Source organism: Nematostella vectensis, chromosome 11 (genome assembly GCF_932526225.1).
Source record: "Nematostella vectensis chromosome 11, jaNemVect1.1, whole genome shotgun sequence".
NCBI lineage: Eukaryota > Metazoa > Cnidaria > Anthozoa > Actiniaria > Edwardsiidae > Nematostella > Nematostella vectensis.
Window position 1 is genome coordinate 13,924,409 of NC_064044.1, and position 24,565 is coordinate 13,948,973.

A 24,565-nucleotide genomic window follows, 5' to 3' on the forward strand; every position below is an offset into this window, starting at 1 on the left:
TTGCCAGATTATACAAAAATCGGGCGAATTCTTTGGCTCCAACATTTAACGAGTTTGTTGCTTTTTAGCGCATTTGGGTTCCATATCAACTCTAATTTCCAACTCTTTCGCACCTAATAACATCTTGCGCGTAAGTTAATCTAAGAGGAAACCTGTTTCATAGTTTGTTGTTGATAAAAGAAAATTATATTTCTAAGAAGATAGAGAAACCCTGTTCGCACCATGGAACTACCATGGTTGTACCACGGTTAGGATACTTTGTCAGCGATTTCTTAATAAAATAACCAAAAATGCATTCCCAATTTGTATTGAATATTGTATTCAGCAAATAAAATATCTCTAACCTTTGTGCGAAATGTCTCCTGCCTCCCAATTCAGCGAAATCCTTTTTCGTTATATTTTTATTTCTCTTGTCTAAAAACCCACGCGATGGTTGTTTTCAACTCTCGAAACATTTGAACAGTACTGAGTAACCATAGCATCTTGAGTGTTCGTGACTATCCCGAACGCTCTCCGAACCTAACTTCGTATTTAGGTTCTATATAAAATAGGAAGGGAGTGAAGCAACGCTCGATTCCATTGTTCAAAACCGGCCAATGTTGTGATGTTGGTATGAGACATGATTGATGAGTGACAGCTCACTTTCTCCTTGAACTTTTACCTCGCCGCCGACACACGCCTACCCTGGTCCCAGAGCCTTGAGCGTCTCCGAGGCTCTGAGGGTAACACACGCCCAACCTCACATAAGCATTTTTCTTACAAGATGTATCTAGCCCACCGTTCTACGTTATCGCAATGCCTAGTTACCAGAATACTTTCTGCATAATTTAAAACTGTGTCATGGCCGCCATCTTGAATTTTAAGATTCCAGCTCTCAGATCAATGTTATTTGTGGAGTTAAAGGCCCGATTCGCGATTCGATAACTGTATATTTTACCATAGCCTTAATTTCTACCAAGTTATTGTGGAAAATTATCTCAGCTTGGATTGATTTCGCTTTATTTACTTGTGTTAATACATTTGCAACCCGAATAGACCCGATACACGTGAGGGTCGAGATTAGAGTTAATGTGCTGACTGCTTTACACTTACACATACAGTTTACCTTAAGTATTAATTGAATGTGCTCTGGACACTCATGAATGGTCTTGAGGTATTTACCTTTATTGCTTTATCTATCTTGAAGTGGAAGTAGTTTGAAGTAGTTTGTCGATGAATGAATCCCAAAGAATAGGCTACTTAGATCGGACACTTGACCGGGTACCCATAAGATGAATTTTGTTTTCTTACTATAAAATATCTTGATCTCTGTCATTGAATGTCATATCATTTTTACCACTTCTATTCCAATTAAGTACAGAATATGTGTTACTTAAATTGAGACAAGTTCCATCAGAATATCAAGCAGTTTTCATCAATACTTAAGTGTCAAAAGTCTTGTACTAGAAAAGTTAAAATCCTGCTGCTTTGGCTTTGGTATCTATTTAGAGGTAAACATGAAAATTAAATCTATGAAAATTATTTTGGTACTTTGGCGCTTTTTTTTTTGGTGCTTCCTTTAGATGAGTTTTGTTATTTTCCTTAAATACCTCTATTTTTAATTGAATGTCATTTTATTTTTATGGAACATTTTCAATTAAATCTAGATAATTGTGCCGTCTTGAAAATATGTATATAATCTAATTTAAAGTCTGGATATTCTATAGCCCTCTCATTTGACTTCAAAATAAATAAATGTTGTTGTTTACTTTGCACTTACATAAATAAAATGATAATTTTCAATAAAATTATATTGTTAATACAATATGACTGGCTTTAGGTGTTAAAATAAATTTACCCCTAAGTGATAGCACATTGAGGGCTGTGAACCAAATAATTTTTTAATAAATAACAATTTGAAAACACATTCTCAGCTTTCCTTAATTTTATTACTGTGCTAACTCTGCTTTGGGGATAGTATTTTTAATATTTTTACCATGTAAAAGATAGGACAATCAGTCCCATTCATGCAGCACAACTCAAGTCCACCCCCCCACCTGAAAAGATGATGCTCTTACCTTTCTTACCCCAATCAGTGTTGTGATATGACATTTACAATACAAACCAGGTTTGTATATATATTTTATCATATACAAAGTGAGCAGTAAAATCTTTGTCATACATGTCAGAACACAGGGCCCAAACAAGTTGCAGATCTCAGGTATACCAGTCAACCCTGCGCGCAGGGTCTAGTTCAATTAGAGATATCATTTATATGTATAGCTCTTCGATTTTCAGTATAATGATGTAAGATATGTCGATGTTTTGCAAGCCGCAGACGACTTTTGCTTCGCTTCAGTTTTGCCTCGTAATTTGAATTACACGATAGACCTGTTTCGAAAGGAACGTCTTGTTCGTCTCTCGCCAGACACTGTTTGGGATAGGGATACATCCACCATACATATTCATATAAATAAATACGCATGCGGCGCAAATTCTAGAGGCAGGAGGCAACCAGAAACGACATTTTTTTTTTTATATATATCCTAAGAGAGAATTTGTCTGCGAATTTTGCTGGAAACTTACCATTCGGTGCAGATTCGGACTACTTCTTGAATTAGCTTTGAACCAATTTAAAAAAAGATCCTATTAAATTTTCTGAAGAAACACCAAATACGTTTTTAACTGTCATAAAGTGTTAACATAAATACTAGTACATTGTTAACCGTAATGCTAATAAAAAGAAATTGAAGAGCTTGGGCTTCCTGTTGATAAACCTAAATTCGTCTGTTATTCAGACTAGCTAATGGGGGGAATCCCCTACAAACGTTTGTGATTTGCAATTCAAATTTCCTACATTTTTTGTTTGTTCGTATTTTGTGCAAAGCATCATTTGATCTTCAACTACAGCCCTGATGTAGTGTCGAATTGTGCTTAAAGGCAAGTTGAACAAGGTGAAATCAAGTTAAAACTTTCGGGAAAGGAACCTCTATGTATCATTACACTCGAAAGCTTCATACCAAGCATTATTGAACGAGGTATGGATTTTGTCAGTTCTATAACAGACTATTTCGTGTTATAGTTACGGTTTTCTGTACTTACTTTGGACCTGCGAAGTCATCTTTTGTTTGTGTCCTGTAGAAAAAATAGTTTCCATCACTCCTACGCTTACAACTCACTGTTTATAAGTTTTGAATCTTCTCTAGGTTTTTAGGACGGCTCTTTACTCTGTTGTGCGCAGATATCTATAACCAAAGCCTCTTGTAAATGTGTCGTGACATTTTCATACAAGTAATAATCTAATAGGAACTCTATTGTAATCCTATTTTTTTGCTGATAAAAGAAAACTATATATATTTCTAAAAAGAGAGAGGAAGCCTTAGTTTCTTAGATTCTGCAATAGGTAATTTATTCATAATGTATCTCTTTCGTTGGGCGTGAAGCTTGCAAGTAACTTGTTACTTGTCATTGAGCAATGTCTGCGGTTTTGTATAAAGGACAGCATACATTTTGAGATACAGGGTTTTGTGTGTGTTTTTTCGACATTACGTCGAAAAGCCAGTGAGAGTCAATTTGTCTGCGAAGTTTGCTGGGTACCTAGCCTTAGATTCGGACTCGGATATTTTCTTGAATTAGAATTTCTTAGGGAAAGTTCATTTATTATACCGAGAGGGGTGGGGGGGGGGGGGGGGGGTGGTGGTGAGGATACTATGGGGGGCCCTCGAGAAATTTCCAAGGTCTAAAGGCGGGAGCGTTGAAAGTGTATGGATTTTAATGAATGGGTCACTGATTTCTTTGGGTTTTGTCTCTTCTATATAATTTGACCAAGGGTCAAATCAGACTTCTTGGTCCAACGTGTCTCATCGGTTTGGGGGCAGTTATTGGCACGCACAATCCAGGAGAGCCACGTTTTATCTATACAATTCAATGCCTCAACTTTTTCTGAATAAATATTTTTAGCGGGGTTAAATAAATATTTTTAGGGGGGTTCCTAAAATATGGAGGAAGCATAAGGGGGGCATGAGAAATTTTGTTCCTCCTGTAGTGGGGGGAGGGCAACTAATTTTATCCCTTACTTTTATCAAAATCCTCACGCGTCCTCCCCCCCCCTCGGGATAATAAATGAACTTTTCCTTAGAAACACTATTAAAAAGACACTGTCAAAGAACACCCAAAAAGCCTAAGCATAAATACCAGTTCATTGGTTACAATAACGTCCACAGAGACAAATTTTAGAAATGCAGTTTTTAGGGGGTTATTTTTTTCATTTCCATACCCAGAGGAGGGGGGGGGGGGGGTAAAACTTTTATCTTGTTCCACGTGAGATACCGACCAGGTGATCTGCCTTATTACACATAATTTTCGCGGCGTCAAAATTTCGAGATTTTGAGTTGGCGATATTTCGCGACACTTTATTTTCGCGATTTTCCTATTATCGTAAAATCCCGATCACTTTATTTTCGCGATTTCGCGATTTTTGGGATAATAAAATCAAGCAAAACAAATTAAATGGAATGGAATTAATGTGCTGTAATCATCAAAACTGACACAATTTGCAACAAAACGATGCGTTGGCTAAATTTATTTTCATAAAAATCTATACAAGTCAAACTCATATATATACCCTTACTTTATGTACATAAGGTGTATCATAAAGCTTATTAAACGACCAATACTCCCCCATATGTTTCTTGTGTACTCACTTAATTTTCGCGCATCCTAATTTTCGCGTCACTTTATTTTCGCCAATCTTTATTGTAATTTTCTAATAAAAGAAAACCATATATATTTCTAACAGACATATATATTTCTAACAGGAACACTTATAGTTTGTTAGTTCTTTAGATTCTGCATTAGGTAATTTATTCATAATGTACTTCAATCTGATGATCGCTAGGCGTGAAGCTTGCAAGTAACTTTAGTGAGTTCCGCTATAGGCTCTATTTCCAGTCGTCGCTGGGCCTTGTCGGCCCTACTAACGGTTGGATCAATGGTCACACACACTTGTCCGTGACGTCACGCCGATTATTCAACTTCTTTGCATCTATTCGTGCTATAAAACACCAATAAACACTCAAAAAGGTAAAAGAATACTTGAGGATGTAAACTTTACTCAAAATCAGCGTTTCAAATCCCGACTGATCTCGCTAATGGGCAATGTAAGAAGACAAAGCCAACAGATGTCAACACTACTCTCCCACGTCACACGTAGGCTAGGGGGGAGGGGAGGGGGAACTCCCACACGCCGGCTATTTTCCCCTGTTTGATGAGTATTCCAAGAGCAACAAAAAAAAGATGAAATAACAATAATAAAAAAAACGTCTTTCACGTTCGAAGCTCTTGTACGCGACCGCAAAGCACGACGGATGTATGAGAAAAAAGGACATTGTCATTGCCATCAGAATGTTTGATTTCTCCTCTGTCTGTCGTTTTAAAATGGGACGGTGCGTTTTCGGTAAAGAAAGTGTCAGAAATAAAGTGTTAACACATAAAATAGAAACAGAAACATATTTTTGCTGTGAATAGCTTATTTAACTACTCTAGCCAAAACTAATCATATAAACCAACCTTTTAAAAAAGCGTGCAGCGCTACCTTAAAAGTGCGAATAAGACTATTTCTTCAAAAACAGTTACTCTAGAAGATATGTGTGAGCATGCAAATGTGATGAAGAAAGGTATTCTAAAAACATACTTATATACATATAATAATTAATACTCAATACATATACTAAATTTTACATTACATTACAATAAATTATATTTTAAAATAATCTCTTTGAATTATGTTATCTAATTTCAGATTTGGCAAAACACCACAAGATGTGTGAGGGCAAGCCTTTTTCTGACTGGGGCGTGGCCGAGTGGGACGCCATTGGCAGGGTGTGGTTCAACCTTCCCAACATATTCGGTTTCCTGATTATGTGGGGGATGACCATGATCCCGCTTACACCAGACCAGCAGATTCGTTTACTGAAAGTATGTTACGATATTTCGTACTTGCTCGGGAGCAGCGAGCTGATGATGTGTGTGTATTTGAAAGCGGGCGGCACATTTTCTAAAAAAGCGCAGTATGAAAATGCAATGTCATGTTATACAGCTGCTATGGAAATAGCGAAATCAAATGATGACAATCAGACTCAAGCAGCTTGTTATAGATTGATGGGTGAAATTCAGCGCAGGCTGCACGATTACAATCAGTCAGTTGAGAATTACCAACAAGCACTTAGTCTATGTCAAAAGACAGGTGACGAGAGTGGTCAAGCTAATGCATACCTGGGTATGGGTAATGTGCACAGGTCTCAGGGCAAGTACGAGGACGCAATGAATAACTACCAACACGCACTTAGTCTATTTCAAAAGACAGGTGACGAGAGTGGTCAAGCTAAGGCATACAATGGTATGGGTAGTATGCACTTTATGCAGGGCAAGTACGAGGACGCAATGAATAACAACCAACACGCACTCAGTCTATTTCAAAAGGCAGGTGACCAGGAGGGTCAAGTTAACGGATACCGCGCTATGGCAATTATTCACGAAGCAATTTGTAAATACGAGGAGAAGAAGAAATGCATTCGTCAAGCAACCAGTCTTGCTGCAACGTTAGAGAACGTGCAGCCCAACCTAGAGGAGCTTGGAATACTATACGCGAAAAGTGGAGACTTTAACGAGGCGAGCAAGTGTTACGAAAAGCTGCTTGATTTATGTTTAAAGAATGGCGACGTAGTTGGGCAAGCACAGGCACATGTATTGATGGGTATGCTGCACATGTCTCAAAGTAACTGCGATAAGGCTATGGAGTGCTACCAACAAGCGAGAGATAAGTACGAGAAGAGTGATAACACGTATAGCCTAGATACATTGTATTTTATGATGGCTTTAATGCATTTTATTCGTCTTAACTACAAGGAGGCACTTGAGTACTTCCTGCTTGCAGAACATTATTCTCCAAAAACTAGCACTCCCTTACTTTCTCATATATACGAGCGTATCGGCAAGTTGTATATCTGTATGGGCTCGTTTGAAGATGCGGAATCGTATCTTTTAAAAAGCTTCATTTGTTACGAGCAAATCTTCACTAATCTTGGAAAGCTAGAAGACGTAAAAACTAATATCGTAGATACCTATATTGAAGCATACCACTGGCTAGTCTTTGTGTCAGTTGTACTCGGGAAAAAGAGCCAAGCCTTGTTGGTGTCAGAGCAAGGAAGATCGCGCGCCCTTAGTGAAAACCTTCAAACCAAATATGGACTTCAAGGAGATGCAACAAAGAGCTCATTAGACCAAGAAGTACGTTTGTTAGTCAGTGGTACCTCGCCCTTGTTTGTTGTTGTATCATTGAGTGATATATACCTTCACTTATTCACTCTCTCATCTCTAACTCCGTTAGTTGTACATCCCGCAGCAATGCAAATGACAGATGAAGCGGAACAATGGCTATCTCTTCTCAGATACCTGATCAACAGAGTTTTATGTGATGCAAATCTGCACGTCCGTCAAAATCGCGATGATACCTTCGAAGACAGATCGCTGGACCTGGACTATGATGACGAGTCTGAACAACAACACGTGCTGACAGAACTCGCAAGGGTAACACTAGGGTCCAAGGGCTCAGAGAAGACGAATGAAATCGGAGGCGAATCAAGCGGAAACAGAAAAGACAAGAGTGTCGCCAAGATGTGGGGCGGAGGTAGTGAGTGTCACCTTGCTACCAGGTCTCCTTTACCACATACCACAGGAAAACCGAAGGCGAGTGACGAGGGTACTAGCGGTAAAGTACCACAGGAGCACGAAGAAGACGTCTGTTCGCCACCCCCAATAGGCAGTGCCGAGACACAGAGAGGGTCCGGTCTACTAAAAGAGCTGTACCGGATACTGATTGAACCAATTGAGAAGGAACTCACCCAAGTTGAAGTCGTGTTTGTTCCGGAAGGGGTTACGTTCATGGTCCCATTCGGCGCTCTGCAGTCGCCAGACGGTAGATTCCTCGCTGAGAAAAAGGCAATTCGTTTCGGCCCATCACTCACTACTCTTATGTTACTGCGAGAATGTCCTGAAGACAAGCACTGCAAACGTGGTGTACTTGTCGTTGCGAATCCAAGATCAAACGCAAACGTATTTACACGCAGGAATGGAGCCGACGTGGTGAAGTCTTTTCACGAGAGGTTTGCAAATCTCCCTGCAGCAAGTAAGGAAGCTATCAAGATCAGAGAAATACTGCCCGACGTGACATGTTTGATCGAGTACCAAGCGACCAAGAATGCGGTGACGCAGAGTCTCGAGAAAGGCGTCGGTGTTATACACATCGCTTTGCACGGTGACTCACATACGGGTGAAATATTAGTCGCACCAGAACCACGCATGGATAAGCATGATATCGCCAAAAAAGAGGAATACCTCCTGACGATGAAGGAAATCAGCTCGTGTCAGATCAACGCAAGTCTGGTCGTGCTCAGCTGCTGTCATAGCGGCAGAGGCCAGATCAGAGCCGAGGGCGTGATGGGTCTGGCGCGAGCGTTCCTCGCTGCAGGAGCTCGCTCCGTGCTCGCAACGCTGTGGACTATTGGCGACGATGCCAGACTGGAGTTCATGGAGCGCTTTTATCGTCACCTGGCCAGCGGATTGTCAACTAGTGCCAGTCTCAAGCAGACAATCCGGGACACCATCTCAATGAATGATAAATACAGCCACCCCTATTACTGGGGCGCGTTTGTTCTCGTCGGCGATGACGTCACTATACGGTAGAGACGTAGAAGGGAAGTTTCAAAAAAAAAACTCTGGAACCCTGCAACACAGGGAACTCGGAGGAGTAAGCCCAGCTTGACTTGTTTTCATATTTGTATGACAGTTATATCTCATGTGTATTCATTTTTGTACTATTTATCTCTAGGGTCGTTTTTGAAAAGGTGCCCTCCAGAGTAAGGCCGTGATTTGTTATTTGCTTATTTGAAGGCAGAGCACAAGTCAATAACTTTTGATTGATTTTGATTTGCAAGTCGTAGCTTATCTATAAAACAGTCTAGTTGAGTGTAACCAAGTTAACAAAATAAAACAAAAAGGTTGTGAACAGGCGCGTACCCAGGATTGGCTGAGGAGGGGTGCGCAGTCATAGGAATCATTTAGAAAAAGCAAAAGATTCGAAGATTTCTTAAGAAGAAATGACCCACTTTTGGGCCGCCAGGGGGGGGGGGGGGGGCGTGCACCCCCCTTTGTACGCGCCTGGTCAGATGTTGGAATTAATTCGAGGGAGCGAATGTTTTTTTAGGGTTATTCGAGAGGGAACCGCGCGCGCATCCAAAATACAATAGACTGGCGGACCAACGCTGATCTAAAATGAGGTACAAAGTGGAGTTTACAGACGAAGCTATAGAAAATGCTGTCAGAGTGCTTTTTTTGCTGGGTTTTGGAGCTAGAGTCAAATTCCCCTTTGTCCGCATCATTTTGGATCAGCTATGGCCCGCCAGTCTGTGGCATTTTGGACGCGCACGGAAGATTGCGAAAACGGTCCTTGTACCTGTCGCTGTTGGGATATCGCAAATGTTCTTATAATAATAAGCACGTGATAGGGGGGTTTGAGGGCTTGTTCCGGATAATTTTGTTTTCTCCTGGGGACTTCCAACTACATTTTCCACAAGCTTAATAAAACGATAATGCTTCAAGGGAAGATCTCTAATTCCTGCAAGAATAGTCCTCCTACTTAACCCGCATGTTCGTTGCTATAAAAGACAAGAACCACTTCCAGCTGGGACAAGATAACCAAGGGAAAATGGTTAGCTAAATGAGTAAACGAATCCAAGCTCAAAGTTGTAGCCTGAGGCCTCTAACCGTTATATATTATTTCCGTATTTTAGGTAAAAAAGAAAATCCTATGTAGTAAATATTTGAACTATCACAGGACAATATAGTTCTTCTTGCATAGATCATGACTTGATGATTACAAAAAATGTGAATATTTTGGGGAATTTAAGAGAAATTTTAAATAATCGACAGAGTTGAGGATTTTAAAAATTCTAAGAGGGGGAGAAAACGAAACTCTAACAGATAACAGTGGCGGCAAAAGGAAATGGGGGCCCCCTCAAAAGTTTATGAGCGGATGTGCTTTTTAATGAACGTCCGGTTTTTACGTTTGTCTAAATAGTGCTACAAATAAAGTTACATTTAAAAATCGATAACTTCATAAAAGACGATATTATAGTTTTAAATCTGTTTGTATTCATCTTTATCTTCACTCTACATCAACCCCAGGAACCCCCTACCCTCTCATATCACTATCCCTCCAGCCCGCCGGCCACTTCCTCCCCCCACTTTTTGAACCACCCTGCAGCCCCTGAATAAACAATGCGCAACAACAATAGAAGTTGCGTATTTGTCAGGGAAACTGCGAAAAGCATACACAGGAGGAAATGCAGTTTTAATTGGGTTCAAAGGTGGACCTCGTTCATATCACTAAACTTCCACGAATATGTTACTTTTCCTTAGCGGCTATGGCATAAGACGCCGTTCTTTCCATGTACCGTGTGTCAAATGCAAATGCTTGCAAATGAACGAAGTGGATGGTTTCACCTCAATTTGCATTTGGGATAACGGTACATAGAAAAACGGCGTCTAAACTAGGCGTTCTTGGTAGGATCGAGGTTTTCATGATTCATAGCTCATCCATTCCCGCAAAATATCAATCGGGTCCTGTGTCCCTTAAACAAATTGCAACAAACGAGGGCGTGCTACAGACAACAAGTCTGATTCTACTGGTAAGTTTTCAATTCCATGTTAAATATAATTATAAAACAAGTTAAAAATCTTTGACTAAACAGCTTCTTTATGCTTTACATGTTATGTTACGAGTATTACATCTTGAATAGAATCAGACTTGTGCCATACTGCTGTTTTGGTTGTATTTATAAGATATTGAGAAATATTTTATCATTCCGGAATGTGTAGTTCCAGAAAATATCCATACCCCCCTCTTAAGGGGCTCGGAGGTATGACCCCCACCCCCTGTAAAAAATATATACAGTAACTGTTAAGGAAAAAAGGGCATTTTACCCCCCCCCCCCCTCCCCTCTGGAAATTCCTGGGCGTTTGAACCCCTCACCCCGCCTGGAATTTCCAATCACCTCAATTGGGGGGGGGGGGGGGGGGTATGGATATTACTACACAATATATTATTATCAATAGAGCAGATTTTACTGTTGGATGTTTAAAATTCATAGTAGTTCAAGTGGATTTAGTTCGCAAATAAAAAGCGACTAAAAAATCTCCCTGGTTTTTTTTTCGGCAGTTAAAGATTCGTAGCATGTGTATTCATTTTTGTACTATTTATCTCTAGGGTCTTTTTTGAAAAGGTGCCCTCCAGAGTAAGGCCGTGATTCGTTATTTGCTTATTTGAAGCAGAGCACAAGTCAATAACTTTTGATTGATTTTGATTCGCAAGTCGTAGCTTATCTATAAAACAATCTAGTTGAGTGTAACCAAGTTAACAAAATACATCAAAAAGATTGTGAACAGGCGCGTACCCAGGATTGGCTGAGGAGGGGTGCGCAGTCATAGGAATCATTTAGAAAAAGCATACTATTCGAAGATTTCTTAATAAGAAATGACCCCCTTTTTGGGCCACCAAGAGGGGTGGGGGGATGCGTGCGCATTCTGCGGAGGGAGCGAATGTTTTTTTTAGGGTTATTCGAGAGGGAACCCCTAAAAGCATTCACGAAGGCTTGTATTCTTTGATAATAATAGTCGAGTTAAATTTCACTTTGCTAATTCCGCTTATTAATCAAATCCAGATTATTAGTAAATAATCACCAAAGTTAATTCTTCTTAGAATGTAAGAAATCCATTGCTATAACTGCGGATTAAAATACGGTTTTTCATCATTTTTCTTTTCTTTATTAATTATTATAAAGTATATCCTATATTTTGATGCTCTTTGCATAGGATCAAATAAGTATAATAATAATGATATTAATTGTATAGTCAAGACTAGTGTTTGGCCATATTATAGTATTTGTAGGAATAGAAGAGGAAATAAAATGTAAATACAAGTGTTGGACCCGCTGTTACAACTGCAGACGCAGATGTAGATGTTACACCTACATTGCTGCGTTCACGCTATCGTTCCTTTTATAACATACCGCTACAGATCGGTACCCAGGGTTTTTCATGGGTACCGATCTGTAGCGGTTTACAGACGAAGCTATAGAAAGTGCTGACAGAGTGCTTCTTTTGCAGTGTTTTGGACCTAGAGTCAAATTTCCCTTTGTCCGCATCATTTTGGATCAGCTATGGCCCGCCAGTCTGTGGCATTTTGGACGCGCACGGAAGATCACAAAAACGGTTCTTGTACCTGTCGCTGTTGGGATATTGCAAATGCACAAATGTTCTTATAATAATAAGCACGTGATAAGGGGGGGGGGTTTAGGGCATGCTTTCTCCTGGGGACTTTCAACTCCTGCTTTTTCCACAAGCTTTATAAACGACAATTCTTCAGGGGAAGATCCCTATAAATTACTTCAGGAATAGCGCTCCTACTCATGCCGCATGTCCGCTGCTATAAAATCAAGTATTACTGCCAGCTGGGACGAAATAACCAAGGGAAAATGGTCAGCTAAATGGGTAAACGAATCCAAGCTCAAAGTTGTAGCCTGAGGCCTTTTCCACCTGTGTGCATTACTACGCGACCACCGGAACTCGATCGGCGATTGGAGAATCGCCAATTCCAGCGGTAGCGTAGCAATTCATACAGTGATATATTCTTTCTGTATTTTAGGTACAAATTTTGTTTTACCTCGGATATTTGGGGGGGAGGTGTGGGTAAATTTTGCTCTCTCAAAGCTGTTGTTATACATGTCACTGGATTTACTAGTGACTAGAGCTAATATCATACATTTATCATTGCTTTGAGCACATACATGTGTGACAGGGTGGTATTTTGGGTTATTTTAGATTTTGCAAAAACTTTAAGTAAGCGATTTTTGGATTGCGATTATAATTGTTTTACGTATTTTACGGGTTGTTTCTCAAACGTGATTCTAATTCGATCCGTTCACGTTTAGGAATTTACTTTCAACATGTTTCAAATTCCTTTAGATTAGTATCAATAGCTTGATAGTGCTAATTAAATCAAGAAAGCGTCCTTTTACCATTTCCCAGGAAGATTAGTTTCTAAATTTGACAGGACAATGGACGCTGAGTAATTTGAACGGTAGTAAATGTTAGCGTCCCTAGAAAAATGCGCGTCCCCAAGAGAGTATAAAAGCAGCTGTTTTTACAGTATTAGTTAGTTTTTTTTTTTAATTTGAAATAATAGCTTAAGATTGTATTCATCTTTATCTGTACTCTATATCAACCCCACGGAAAATATTATCATCCATATAGCAGATTTTACTGTTGGATGATTGAAAATGTAATTCAAGTTCGAAAATTAAAAATACACCACCAATTTTTTTCGGCAGTAAAAGATTCGTAGCACTAACCCAGAGACTGAAACTATCGGCTCATTCCTTTGGAGTCTCCTCAGCTGGTGCCTCATCTTGCGCAGGCGCGGTATCTTGTTCTACTGGGGCCTCGCTTGCAGGCTGGTCTGTCGGAGCGTCTGGCCCAGTGTCTGCTGGTGGGCCGCCATCTTCTGCTGGTTGGTTTTCTGTGAAGCAAACGAAGGAATGAAGTCAGTGCCTCATCAACGGACGGCATCAAGATGATGACAAGGACCCTGACTATTTGGTCCTCTATGTGTTGATTTGTAGCTTGCTTTCTTAAGAATTGTTTGCCAAACAGTTTACGGCTCCTCTGATATTGAAGCTTGAAGATAACGTCACAGAAACTGAAATAAAATCATTCAAAAAATCTGTGAGAAGCGCACTATCTGAAATACAACATTTAGTTCTATTTACTTTTATTACAGCCTCACGAATATCACCAATATCTTGATATGATGTATTTTCGGCGGCAAACAGGCCTCAAAATTTTATTTTTGTCAATCGAAAACTATTCTATCAAAAATAGTTTTAGCGAAGAAAAACGAAAAGCTTATTTCTACTTTTTTCTCCCCTTTAGATCCTCTCTCCACTGACAACAATCCCCTACCCCTCCCCCCTTTATTTCATCCACCACCCTAGATGCCATTGGTACGAATACCCACTTTTAACCAAAACCCCATAGCGCGTGATTTAGACCTGCAAAGATGTCTGGTTGTGTTTTTCTCTTGCTCGTAATCCTATGCACGTCTTCAGAATGTCTAAATGATTAAATTAAGTGTGTTTTTTTCTTCTTTCCTTCTTTCGTTTTTAGAGCAAGCTACCAACATACTGACAGCAATGTTTCATTTATAGAATTTATGTGATTACGATGACTTGGGAGGCACAATTCCGGCCCTGTCCTTGAGGAACTAATTGAAGCAGATGAATTGCAAATTTCATATGGAATAAAAGAATGGACTACCATAATGACTTTCACCTCGTAATTATGCTGAAAACTGACACAAAACAAGTAAAGTTAAAGGTGCTTTCCAATTTTGCCAGTATAGACGTTAACAAATAATGAAATTATTAGTATCTGTGCACAACATGGTGGCGTCATTTGTGTGGTTTTATTACTCGATATTCCATAATAATGAAATATTCAATATTCACGAGAAGTATCTAAGTGTTTATTTAGGCGACAATATCTCTAAAAATATTTGTCCGATTTCTGGGAAATGAAAGGGTTGTTTAAAGGAGGGTATGATAATTGTATGTGATTCAGAACAACTTGTGCTTGATATGAAACCGCGAACAGTTCCACCAACAATCATACACTAGAAAATTGATACCACACACTAAAAAAAAATAATTTAAGATCTTTCTCCGATTTTCCTATAAATGGCACCCATAAAAGTGATCACAATATGGGAGTAGTGGTTTTATTTCCCAGATACCTACCTGGTATATTCAGTGCAGGCATTTCTAGTGGTACAATCTTTTGTTTAATTTAGAGCCAAGCGGGAACGATATGTAAGTACCCATTATATTGTTCATCAGGCTTAGTGTCCGTTGGTGGGTCATATACGTTTTCGTATGCGAGATTATCATCTACAATGTACAATCTACGAGTTTATTACAAATCTTCTGGAAATGCAACAGCTAGAGAGATCTATTTTACAGGAACGCCCACTCTAGGTTAGAGAGCATGAGGCTCTAACAATTTGGTCTTTATGCCTTGACTGCATGTAGCTTGTTTAGGATAATTATGCAATTTATGTTCTACTTTATTCCATGATTAGAGTTCAAATATTATTGTAAGCTCTAACAGGGCCACAATGGCACATTTATGCATGTATATTTTCTCCCACGCGCTTTTTAGGTAAAATTCCTAATTTTAGATTCAATTAATTATATTTTACTTTACAATCGTTTTACAATAAAATCACCATAATCATCGAGTTGGTTTTCCGTGGTTTTCCGTATTTTCGACCCGTAAAATTCGCCGCTCAATTTTCCCGACTTTGGCTGGCCCAGTGGCATATAAAGTTTGGAACTCCTTCCCAGGCCGCTCGCGCTGGTCATAGTTACACCGTAGTTGTAAATAAGTTTATCCGAACGGAAAAGTACGGATTTCTATCATAGTATCCAATCATAAACTATAGAAGAAAGACTGCCATAGTGCAGAGCTCCAGACAGTCGCACTCAAATAACGGAGATATCATTCTCGAAATGTATGTAGAAATCATTACACATTCCTGTAAATGGTTAATTGTTTGGCATCTTTATGGAAACATTTAGCACGAAAAACGGTATCCGGCAATCGCTGATTGGAGCGGAACTATATATAAACATTCTGTTTTCCTTCTGTTGGAATTTGCTGGTCAAAGAAGATATCTCTATTATCCAGAAAGAGTGCGATTTTTTGTCATAACAATCCACGTCCGCGCATTGTAATGCGCATGCGCAACAGAATAGTCCCTTGTTGCACGACTAGGCATGAGAATAATAATAATAATAATAATAATAATAATAATAATAATAATAATAATAATAATAATAATAATAATAATAATAATAATAATAATAATAATAATAATAATAATAATAATAATAATAATAATAAAAAACTTCAAACAAAGCTTGGGATATAGTAAAAATTTGATCATTGTTCAATTTAATTTGTTTATTCATAACCTTTTCATAACTAGATTCCTGTGTATTTTCCTTTTGAGAAAGACATGACGCAATGCTTCTGCATACTAAGAAGGGGAGCCCCCGCCAATCTGACTTTCACTTTCGCTAGTAGAATTTCCTGTTTGAGTGTTAGCGGGGCTCACATTTACTCAGTTCACTGGCTTTTGGACTTATAGAGCCTGCATCGCTTAACTCATCAATAGCAGGCTTCGTCATTTCTTTATTGCATTAGCTTCTAAAACCAGCACAAGCGGTAAGCTGATTTGTCGGTTGTGATTCCGTTCTCTTATTTGCTAGTGTCATGGCTATTTTATCTTCTCACTTTTGTAATTGTGTAGTTCCAGAAAATATCCATACGCCCCATGGAGGGATTGGAAACTCCGGAGGGGGTGGGGGGTCAAACGCCCAGGAATTTCCAGAGGGGAAGACGGGTGAAATGCCCTTTTTCCTTTACAGTTAACGTATTTATTTTTTTTCCAGCGCGTTGGAAATTCCAGAGGGGTGGGGGTTCATACCTCAGAACCCCTCCTTGGGGGAGGGGGTATGAATATTTTTTTAGAACTACACATTCAGCCTTCGCATAGCCGTTTTCACCCGCTCGACTTGTACAATAAGTGCTTAAATCATCAATCAGGATTTGACACGAGTGGTGGGTATTGAGTGCCTTCTCAGTAAAAATTCGTAGACAGCATTTAGCGTTCCATGGTAATTCTCTAGGGTTAGGGGGGCACGATATAAGAGACATTAAGAAAACTGGGGGGGGGGGCACGATATAAGAGACCTTAGAAAACTGGGGGGGGGGGGCACGATATAAGAGACCTTAGAAAACTGGAAGAGGGGGTCACAGCCATATTTGTGTAACATATCACAGGCGTTCCATGGGGTTGCCTTCGTTGATGTAGAACCTTTAAAAGAAAAAGTCGACAACAACGCAGATTTATGTTTTTAGAACGATATTTCGGCAGGCCAATACCTGCCTTCTTCAGGTTATAAATGAGTTACAATGGCATGTTATAGCTAGTATATGTACAAAGTTCATTGATGATTAACTAACAAAAGGTAAAAATAGTAATTGAGTGACAAAGTACAAAGTTCATTGATGATTAACTAACAAAAGGTAAAAATAGTAATTGAGTGACTTATGGAAGATGGTAAATAGGGTGGTGTGGATTACTAAGTAGCTAAACGGTTTCTTCACGCCGGTTGAGGCCACCGGGTTAATCTGCGTTGTTGTCGACTTTTTCTTTTAAAGGTTTTATTAATTAATCAACTGTCGACGCAGACCACAAGGTCCGACGCACACCAGCAGATAGAGGCTGTCCGGTGGTTTCTTCCTACGTTGATGTAGAATTGCACAGTCTATTTGTCATCATCTCTCGTAATATGTGTGGTCTGAAATGAAGATCGATCTTTGTGTCTTGTGTGTATTGTTTACATTCGTTTTAAGGCAAATAGAGAATAGGAAACAAGGCGTCAGATATCGCATACAAGATCAAATCTAACTCTAGACGATCATGCTGATCGTGAAGTTGGGCCAGCTCCATGAAAGTGGAATAAAAATGCGTAATAAACATTTTATGAAATAAAAGATTGAAAGGAAATTGGTGTTTAATAAGTCGTGTATTTGTCATCATCACAATTTACAATAAAAAAGAACAACTTATTTATTTACTATAGTAAATATACTGTAAAAATATAAATCAGTCAGTTTTCCATGCTTTCCATTGTTATGAACAATGAGGACATCTGCATCATAAATGTTACCTCTTATGATACTCAGGGATAACTTTGCACGCTTTGCACCTTTGGGCCTCCTGTGCTATCGGACCTCATGATATCTATGACCTCACGTGGTTGCGTTCGTAAAGCATGATGGGGCCTATATACGACGTTACCAGATAGATTGAAGAAAAGGTATAACCATAGTCGGTTCGCCTATGGCTAGCCCCACTAAACCCCATACTTTAAGCCGAAGTGGACTACTGTTCAAACATACCTTGACGCTGATTGGCTTATCTAAACCATGTTGCATTCCCAAGTATTCCTTTGAGAGCTGAACAAGGAAGGGATGTCTAGAGGTCAGAGAATTAGCTCCAAAACGCCAATTCTCGAGTAGAAAGGAATTAAGGGCGAGCGTGAAACGCGCCAGGAATAAAGACCAAAAACCCGTTGATCTGCCTGAAGTATTCGGTATTTTTATGTTTCTTGTCATACCTTTCACAACACGGGCACAGAACAAATTGCAGATATACATATAATACCACAAGTATCCCAGTCAACCCTGCGCTCAGGATCTAGTTTTAGACCCCCCCCCCCCCCCCCCTTGCCCCTATAGGTCTAGGAGCGTCGAGTTTTGCATTTCTTAACCAGTAGGATTTTTTTCCTGTTGCAACAAAGAACTCTCAAAATCTCGATGGTATCATGAGAAGATGAACTGTTTTAAAAAAACAACAACAATCATTTGTTGCATTTTGAATCTCATAACCTTAATTTCCTAGCATATCATACCATACCCCAGTTGAATCTGTCTATATTAGGTTCTAAGACGCGTATTATTATGGATAGATACCTGTGTATTTTCCTCTTGAGAAAGCCTGGTACCCACATGACGTAATGTTTCTGCAATCCTTTCACTTTCACTTAGTAGAATTTCCTTTTTGCGTGTTTAGCGAGGTTCACATTTACTGGCTTTTGGACTTATAGAACCTGCGTGTTACCGTCTACCATCGCTTAAATTGTCAATAGCAAGCTTCATCATTGTATTGACATTTTAGCGTCAATAACCAACACAAGCAGTAAGCTGAATTTGGATTTGTCGGTTGTGACTCCGTTACTTGGTTGCTTGTGTTATGGCTAACTTTTCCTTTGTCTTTTGAACCTCAGCCTTCGAAAGCCGTCTTCATTCGCTCGACTTGTGCAAAGAGAGCTTTATCACTTCTTTTTTGTTCTTTTCACCTCCGGGATTTGATTTGATTGGTGAGTACCTTCTCAGTTAAATGTCGTAATCAGCACTAGCGAGCCATGCTAATTCTTACCATGTTTCACTGTCATTTCTCCTTCGCCTAATAGGCTAGATTAAACACACAGTACTGTTTGTAATATAGACAAACATATATATTGGGTACATAGATTTATAGGTTGTATAATAACATTAAAATAAATATAGGACATATACCGTAATGATTTGAATATGCGCCCTCTTTTAAATAAGCGTCACTCTCAAAACAATATGCAAAAAATGAGAGCCCCTACTGAAGCGAGGCTATAGTTCTGTATGTTTGCCAGATTATACAAAAATCGGGCGAATTCTTTGGCTCCAACATTTAACGAGTTTGTTGCTTTTTAGCGCATTTGGGTCCCATATCAACTCTAATTTCCAACTCTTTCGCACCTTATAACATCTTGCGCGTAAGTTAATCTAAGAGGAAACCTGTTTCATAGTTTGTTGTTGATAAAAGGAAATTATATTTCTAAGAAGATAGAGAAACCCTGTTCGCACCATGGAACTACCATGGTTGTACCACGGTTAGGATACTTTGTCAGCGATTTCTTAATAAAATAACCAAAAATGCATTCCCAATTTGTATTGAATATTGTATTCAGCGAATAAAATATCTCTAACCTTTGTGCGAAATGTCTCCTGCCTCCCAATTCAGCGAAATCCTTTTTCGTTATATTTCTATTTCTCTTGTCTAAAAACCCACGCGATGGTTGTTTTCAACTCTTCAAACATTTGAACAGTACTGAGTAACCATAGCGTCTTGAGTGTTCGTGACTAGCCCGAACGCTCTCCGAACCTAACTTCGTATTTAGGTTCTATATAAAATAGGAAGGGAGTGAAGCAACGCTCGATTCCATTGTTCGAAAACCTGCCTAGTTACGGCCAATGTTGTGATGTTGGTGTGAGACATGATTGATGAGTGACAGCTCACTTTCTCTTTGAACTTTTACCTCGCCGCCGACACACGCCTACCCTGGTCCCAGAGCCTTGAGCATCTCCGAGGCTCTGGGACCAGGGTAACACACGCCCAACCTCACATAAGCATTTTTCTTACAAGATGTATCTAGCCCACCGTTCTACGTCATCGCAATGCCTAGTTACCAGAATACTTTCTGCATAATTTAAAACTGTGTCATGGCCGCCATCTTGAATTTTAAGATTCCAGCTCTCAGATCAATGTTATTTGTGGAGTTAAAGGCCCGATTCGCGATTCGATAACTGTATATTTTACCATAGCCTCAATTTCTACCAAGTTATTGTGGAAAATTATCTCAGCTTGGATTGATTTCGCTTTATTTACTTGTGTTAATACATTTGCAACCCGAATAGACCCGATACACGTGAGGGTCGAGATTAGAGTTAATGTGCTGACTGCTTTACACTTACACATACAGTTTACCTTAAGACTTAATTGAATGTGCTCTGGACACTCATGAATGGTCTTGAGGTATTTACCTTTATTGCTTCATCTATCTTGAAATTGAAGTAGTTTGAAGTAGTTTGTCGATGAATGAATCCCAAAGAATAGGCTACTTAGATCGGACACTTGACCGGGTACCCATAAGATGAATTTTGTTTTCTTACTATAAAATATCTTGATCTCTGTCATTGAATGTCATATCATTTTTACCACTTCGATTCCAATTAAGTACAGAATATGTGTGACTTAAATTGAGACAAGTGCCATCAGAATATCAAGCAGTTTTCATCAATACTTAGGTGTCAAAAGTCTTGTACTAGAAAAGTTAAAATCCTGCTGCTTTGGCTTTGGTATCTATTTAGAGGTAAACATGAAAATGAAGTCTATGAAAATTATTTTGGTACTTTGGCGCTTTTTTTTGGGTGCTTCCTTTAGATGAGTATTGTTATTTTCCTTAAATACCTTTATTTTTAATTGAATGTCATTTTATTTTTATGGAACATTTTCAATTAAATCTAGATAATTGTGCCGTCTTGAAAATATGTATATAATCTAATTTAAAGTCTGGATATTCTATAGCCCTCTCATTTGACTTCAAAATAAATAAATGTTGTTGTTTACTTTGCACTTACATAAATAAAATGATAATTTTCAATAAAATTATATTGTTAGTACAATATGACTGGCTTTAGGTGTTAAAATAAATTTACCCCTAAGTGATTGCACATCAAGGGCTGTGAACCAAATAATTTTTTAAGAAATAACAATTTGAAAACACATTCTCAGCTTTCCTTAATTTTATTACTGTGCTAACTCTGCTTTGGGGATAGTATTTTTAAGATTTTTACCCCGTAAAAGATAGGACAATCAGTCCCATTCATGCAGCACACCTCAAGTCCACCCCCCACCTGAAAAGATGATGCTCTTACCTTTCTTACCCCAATAAGTGTTGTGATATGACAATTACAATACAAACCAAGATTGTATATATATTTTATCATATACAAAGTGGGCAGTAAAATCTTTGTCATACATGTCAGAACACAGGGCCAAAACAAGTTGCAGATCTCAGGTATACCAGTCAACCCTGCGCGCAGGGTCTAGTTCAATTAGAGATATCATTTATATGTATAGCTCTTCGATTTTCAGTATAATGATGTAAGATATGTCGATGTTTTGCAAGCCGCAGACGACTTTTGCTTCGCTTCAGTTTTGCCTCGTAATTTAAATTACACGAAAGACCTGTTTCGAAAGGAACGTCTTGTTCGTCTCGCCAGACACTGTTTGGGATAGGGATACATCCACCATACATATTCATATAAATAAATCCGCATGCGGCGCAAATTCTAGAGGCAGGAGGCAACCAGAAACGACAATTTTTTTTATATGTTCCAAGAGTGAATTTGTCTGCGAATTTTGCTGGAAACTTACTATTCGGTGCAGATTCGAACTAATTCTTTAATTAGCTTTGAACTAATTTAAAAAAAGATCCTATAAAATTTTTTGAAAAAACACAAAATACGTTTTTAACTGTCATAAAGTGTTAACATAAATACTAGTACATTGTTAACCGTAATGCTAATAAAAAGAAATTGAAGAGCTTGGGCTTCCTGTGGATAAACCTAAATTCGTCTGTTATTCAGACTAGCTAATGAGGGGAATCCCCTACAAACGTTTCAGATTTGCATTTCAAATTTCCTACATTTATTTGTTTGTTCGTATTTTGTGCAAAGCATCATTTGATCTTCAACTACAGCCCTGATGTAGTGTCGAATTGTGCTTAAAGGCAAGTTGAACAAGGTGAAATCAAGTTAAAACTTTCGGGAAAGGAACCTCTATGTATCATTACACTCGAAAGCTTCATACCAAGCATTATTGAACGAGGTATGGATTTTGTCAGTTCTATAACAGACTATTTGGTGTTATGGTTACGGTTTTCTGTACTTACTTTGGACTTGCGAAGTCATCTTTTGTTTGTGTACTGTGGAAAAAATAGTTTCCATCACTCCTACGCTTACAACTCACTGTTTATAAGTTTTGAATCTTCTCTAGGTTTCTAGGACGGCTCTTTACTCTGTTGTGCGCAGATATCTATAACCAAAGCCTCTTGTAAATGTGTCTTGACATTTTCATACAAGTAATAATCTAATAGGAACTCTATTGTAATCCTATTTTTTTTGCTGATAAAAGAAAACTATATATATTTCTAAAAAGAGAAGGGAAGCCTTAGTTTCTTAGATTCTGCAATAGGTAATTTATTCATAATGTATCTCTTTCGTTAGGCGTGAAGCTTGCAAGTAACTTGTAGCGTGTTCCGCCATTAAAATTAGAGATTGCTGTTACTTGTCATTGAGCGATGTCTGCGGTTTTGTATAAAGGACAGCATACATTTTGAGATACAGGGTTTTGTGTGTGTTTTTTCGACATTACGTCGAAAAGCCAGTGAGAGTCAATTTGCCCGCGAAGTTTGCTGGGAACCTAGCCTTAGATTCGAACTCGGATATTTTCTTGAATTAGAATTTTTTAGGGAAAGTTCATTTATTATACCGAGAGGGGTGGGGGGTGGGGGAGGGGGGGGATGGGGTGAGGATACTGTTGGGGGCCCTCGATAAATTTTCAACGTCTAAAGGCGGGAGCGTCGAAAGTGTATGGGCTTTTAAAACGGGGGTCACTGATTTCGTCGGGTTTTGTCTCCTCTATATAATTTGACCAAGGGTCAAATCAGACTTTTTGGTCCAACGAGTCTCATCGGTTTGGGGGTAGTTATTGGCACGCACAATCCAGGAGAGCCACGTTTTATCTATGCAATTCAATGCCTTCACTTTTTCTGAATTAATATTTTCAGCGAATTCTTTCCCCTCCACTTCCTGACCAGCTTGCAGCTAATCTCTTGCTCGCATTCCTTTGACATTGTCTTTTGCGTTCCTTCCTTCCTTTCCTCCTTCCTTCTTTGTTTTTCTGGAGGGTTGTGTGTGTGTGTGTGTGTGGGGGGTTCCTAAAATATGGAGGAAGCATTAGGGGGGCATGAGAAATTTTGTTCCTCCTGAAGGGGGGGGGGGGGGGGGGGCAACAAATTTTATCCCTTACTTTTATCAAAATCCTTACGCTCCCCCCCCTCGGGATAATAAATGAACTTTTCCTTAGAAACACTATTAAAAAGACACTGTCAGAGAACACTCAAAATGCCTAAGCGTAAATACCAGTTCATTGTTTACCATAACGTCCACAGAGACAAATTTTAGAAATGCAGTTTTTAGGGGGTTATTTTTTTCATTTCCATACCCAGAGGAGGGGGGGGGGGGGGGTAATTTTTTTATCTTGTTCCACGTGAGATACCGACCAGGCGATCTGCCTTATTACACATAATTTTCGCGGCGTCAAAATTTCGAGATTTTGAGATGGCGATATTTCGCGACACTTTATTTTCGCGATTTTCCTATTTTCGTAAAAACCCGATCACTTTATTTTCGCGATTTCGCGATTTTTGGGATAATAAAATCAAGCAAAACAAATTTAATGGAATGGAATTAATGTGCTGTAATCATCAAAACTCATTTGCAACAAAAAGATGCGTTGGCTAAATTTATTTTCATAAAAATCTATAATCTTATAAATCAAACTCATCAGGTGTATCATAAAGCTTATAAACGACTAATACTCCCCCACTTAATTTTCGCGATCCTAATTTTCGCGACACTTAATTTTCGCCAATCTTTTAAAAGTGTAATAAGATATGAGCAATTGAATGAAATTTGTAGATTTTCAGCGGATTTATAATTATAAAAGAAAAAAAAAACTGTTAATTTTTTCTTAAGCAGGACGATGTTCCGTTGAATCAAAAATACGGGGGGGGGGGGGAATGGTGGTAATTTTTAAGACGTCATGATTTCTGAGGGGGGTCTAAATTTTATCTATTACAATCTATTACAAATTTTATTTATTACATTTTTAGGGGGGTAAAAGTTTTAATCTTGGATTTATTAAAAAAAACACCGCCCCCTCCTCCCCCCCCCCCTTCCC

The 24,565-nt window shown here is 38.9% G+C and overlaps 3 protein-coding genes and 1 long non-coding RNA gene across 5 annotated transcripts in view; all 4 read left to right on the forward strand.

Annotated features, from left to right (window-relative positions):
- Positions 1-10,178, forward strand: part of LOC5501494 (tetratricopeptide repeat protein 28) — a 26,211-nt gene extending 16,033 nt beyond the window's left edge. Inside the window, exon 5 of the mRNA XM_048734754.1 lies at positions 9,315-10,178. The gene's annotated coding sequence lies outside the window, so the exon portion shown is untranslated. The remainder of the gene's footprint in view (positions 1-9,314) is intronic.
- Positions 5,800-24,565, forward strand: part of LOC125573816 (tetratricopeptide repeat protein 28-like) — a 23,992-nt gene continuing 5,226 nt past the window's right edge. The window contains exon 1 of the mRNA XM_048734598.1: positions 5,800-6,343. Coding sequence (XP_048590555.1) covers positions 5,800-6,343 — 544 coding nt within the window. The remainder of the gene's footprint in view (positions 6,344-24,565) is intronic.
- LOC116608621 (tetratricopeptide repeat protein 28) lies at positions 7,124-8,792 on the forward strand. Of its 2 annotated transcripts, none has more exons than XM_048734750.1 (2): positions 7,124-7,266; positions 7,367-8,792. In XM_048734750.1, exon 2 carries the CDS (start codon positions 7,384-7,386, stop codon positions 8,719-8,721), a length of 1,338 nt encoding a protein of 445 aa, XP_048590707.1. In that variant the 5' UTR covers positions 7,124-7,266; positions 7,367-7,383; the 3' UTR covers positions 8,722-8,792. The 2 variants fall into 2 exon arrangements, with proteins under 2 accessions (XP_048590707.1, XP_048590708.1); XM_048734751.1 differs by having other exon boundaries at positions 7,125-7,266; positions 7,382-8,792.
- On the forward strand, positions 21,819-22,752 carry LOC116610265. The gene is made up of 2 exons (XR_007314272.1): positions 21,819-22,429; positions 22,598-22,752. It is a non-coding gene; the product is annotated as an uncharacterized LOC116610265 (long non-coding RNA).

Bases quoted from the DNA above. Each gene is read 5' to 3' on its own strand.
- LOC116608621 (XM_048734750.1), top strand. From the start codon at position 7,384: ATGCAAATGACAGATGAAGCGGAACAATGGCTATCTCTTCTCAGATAC.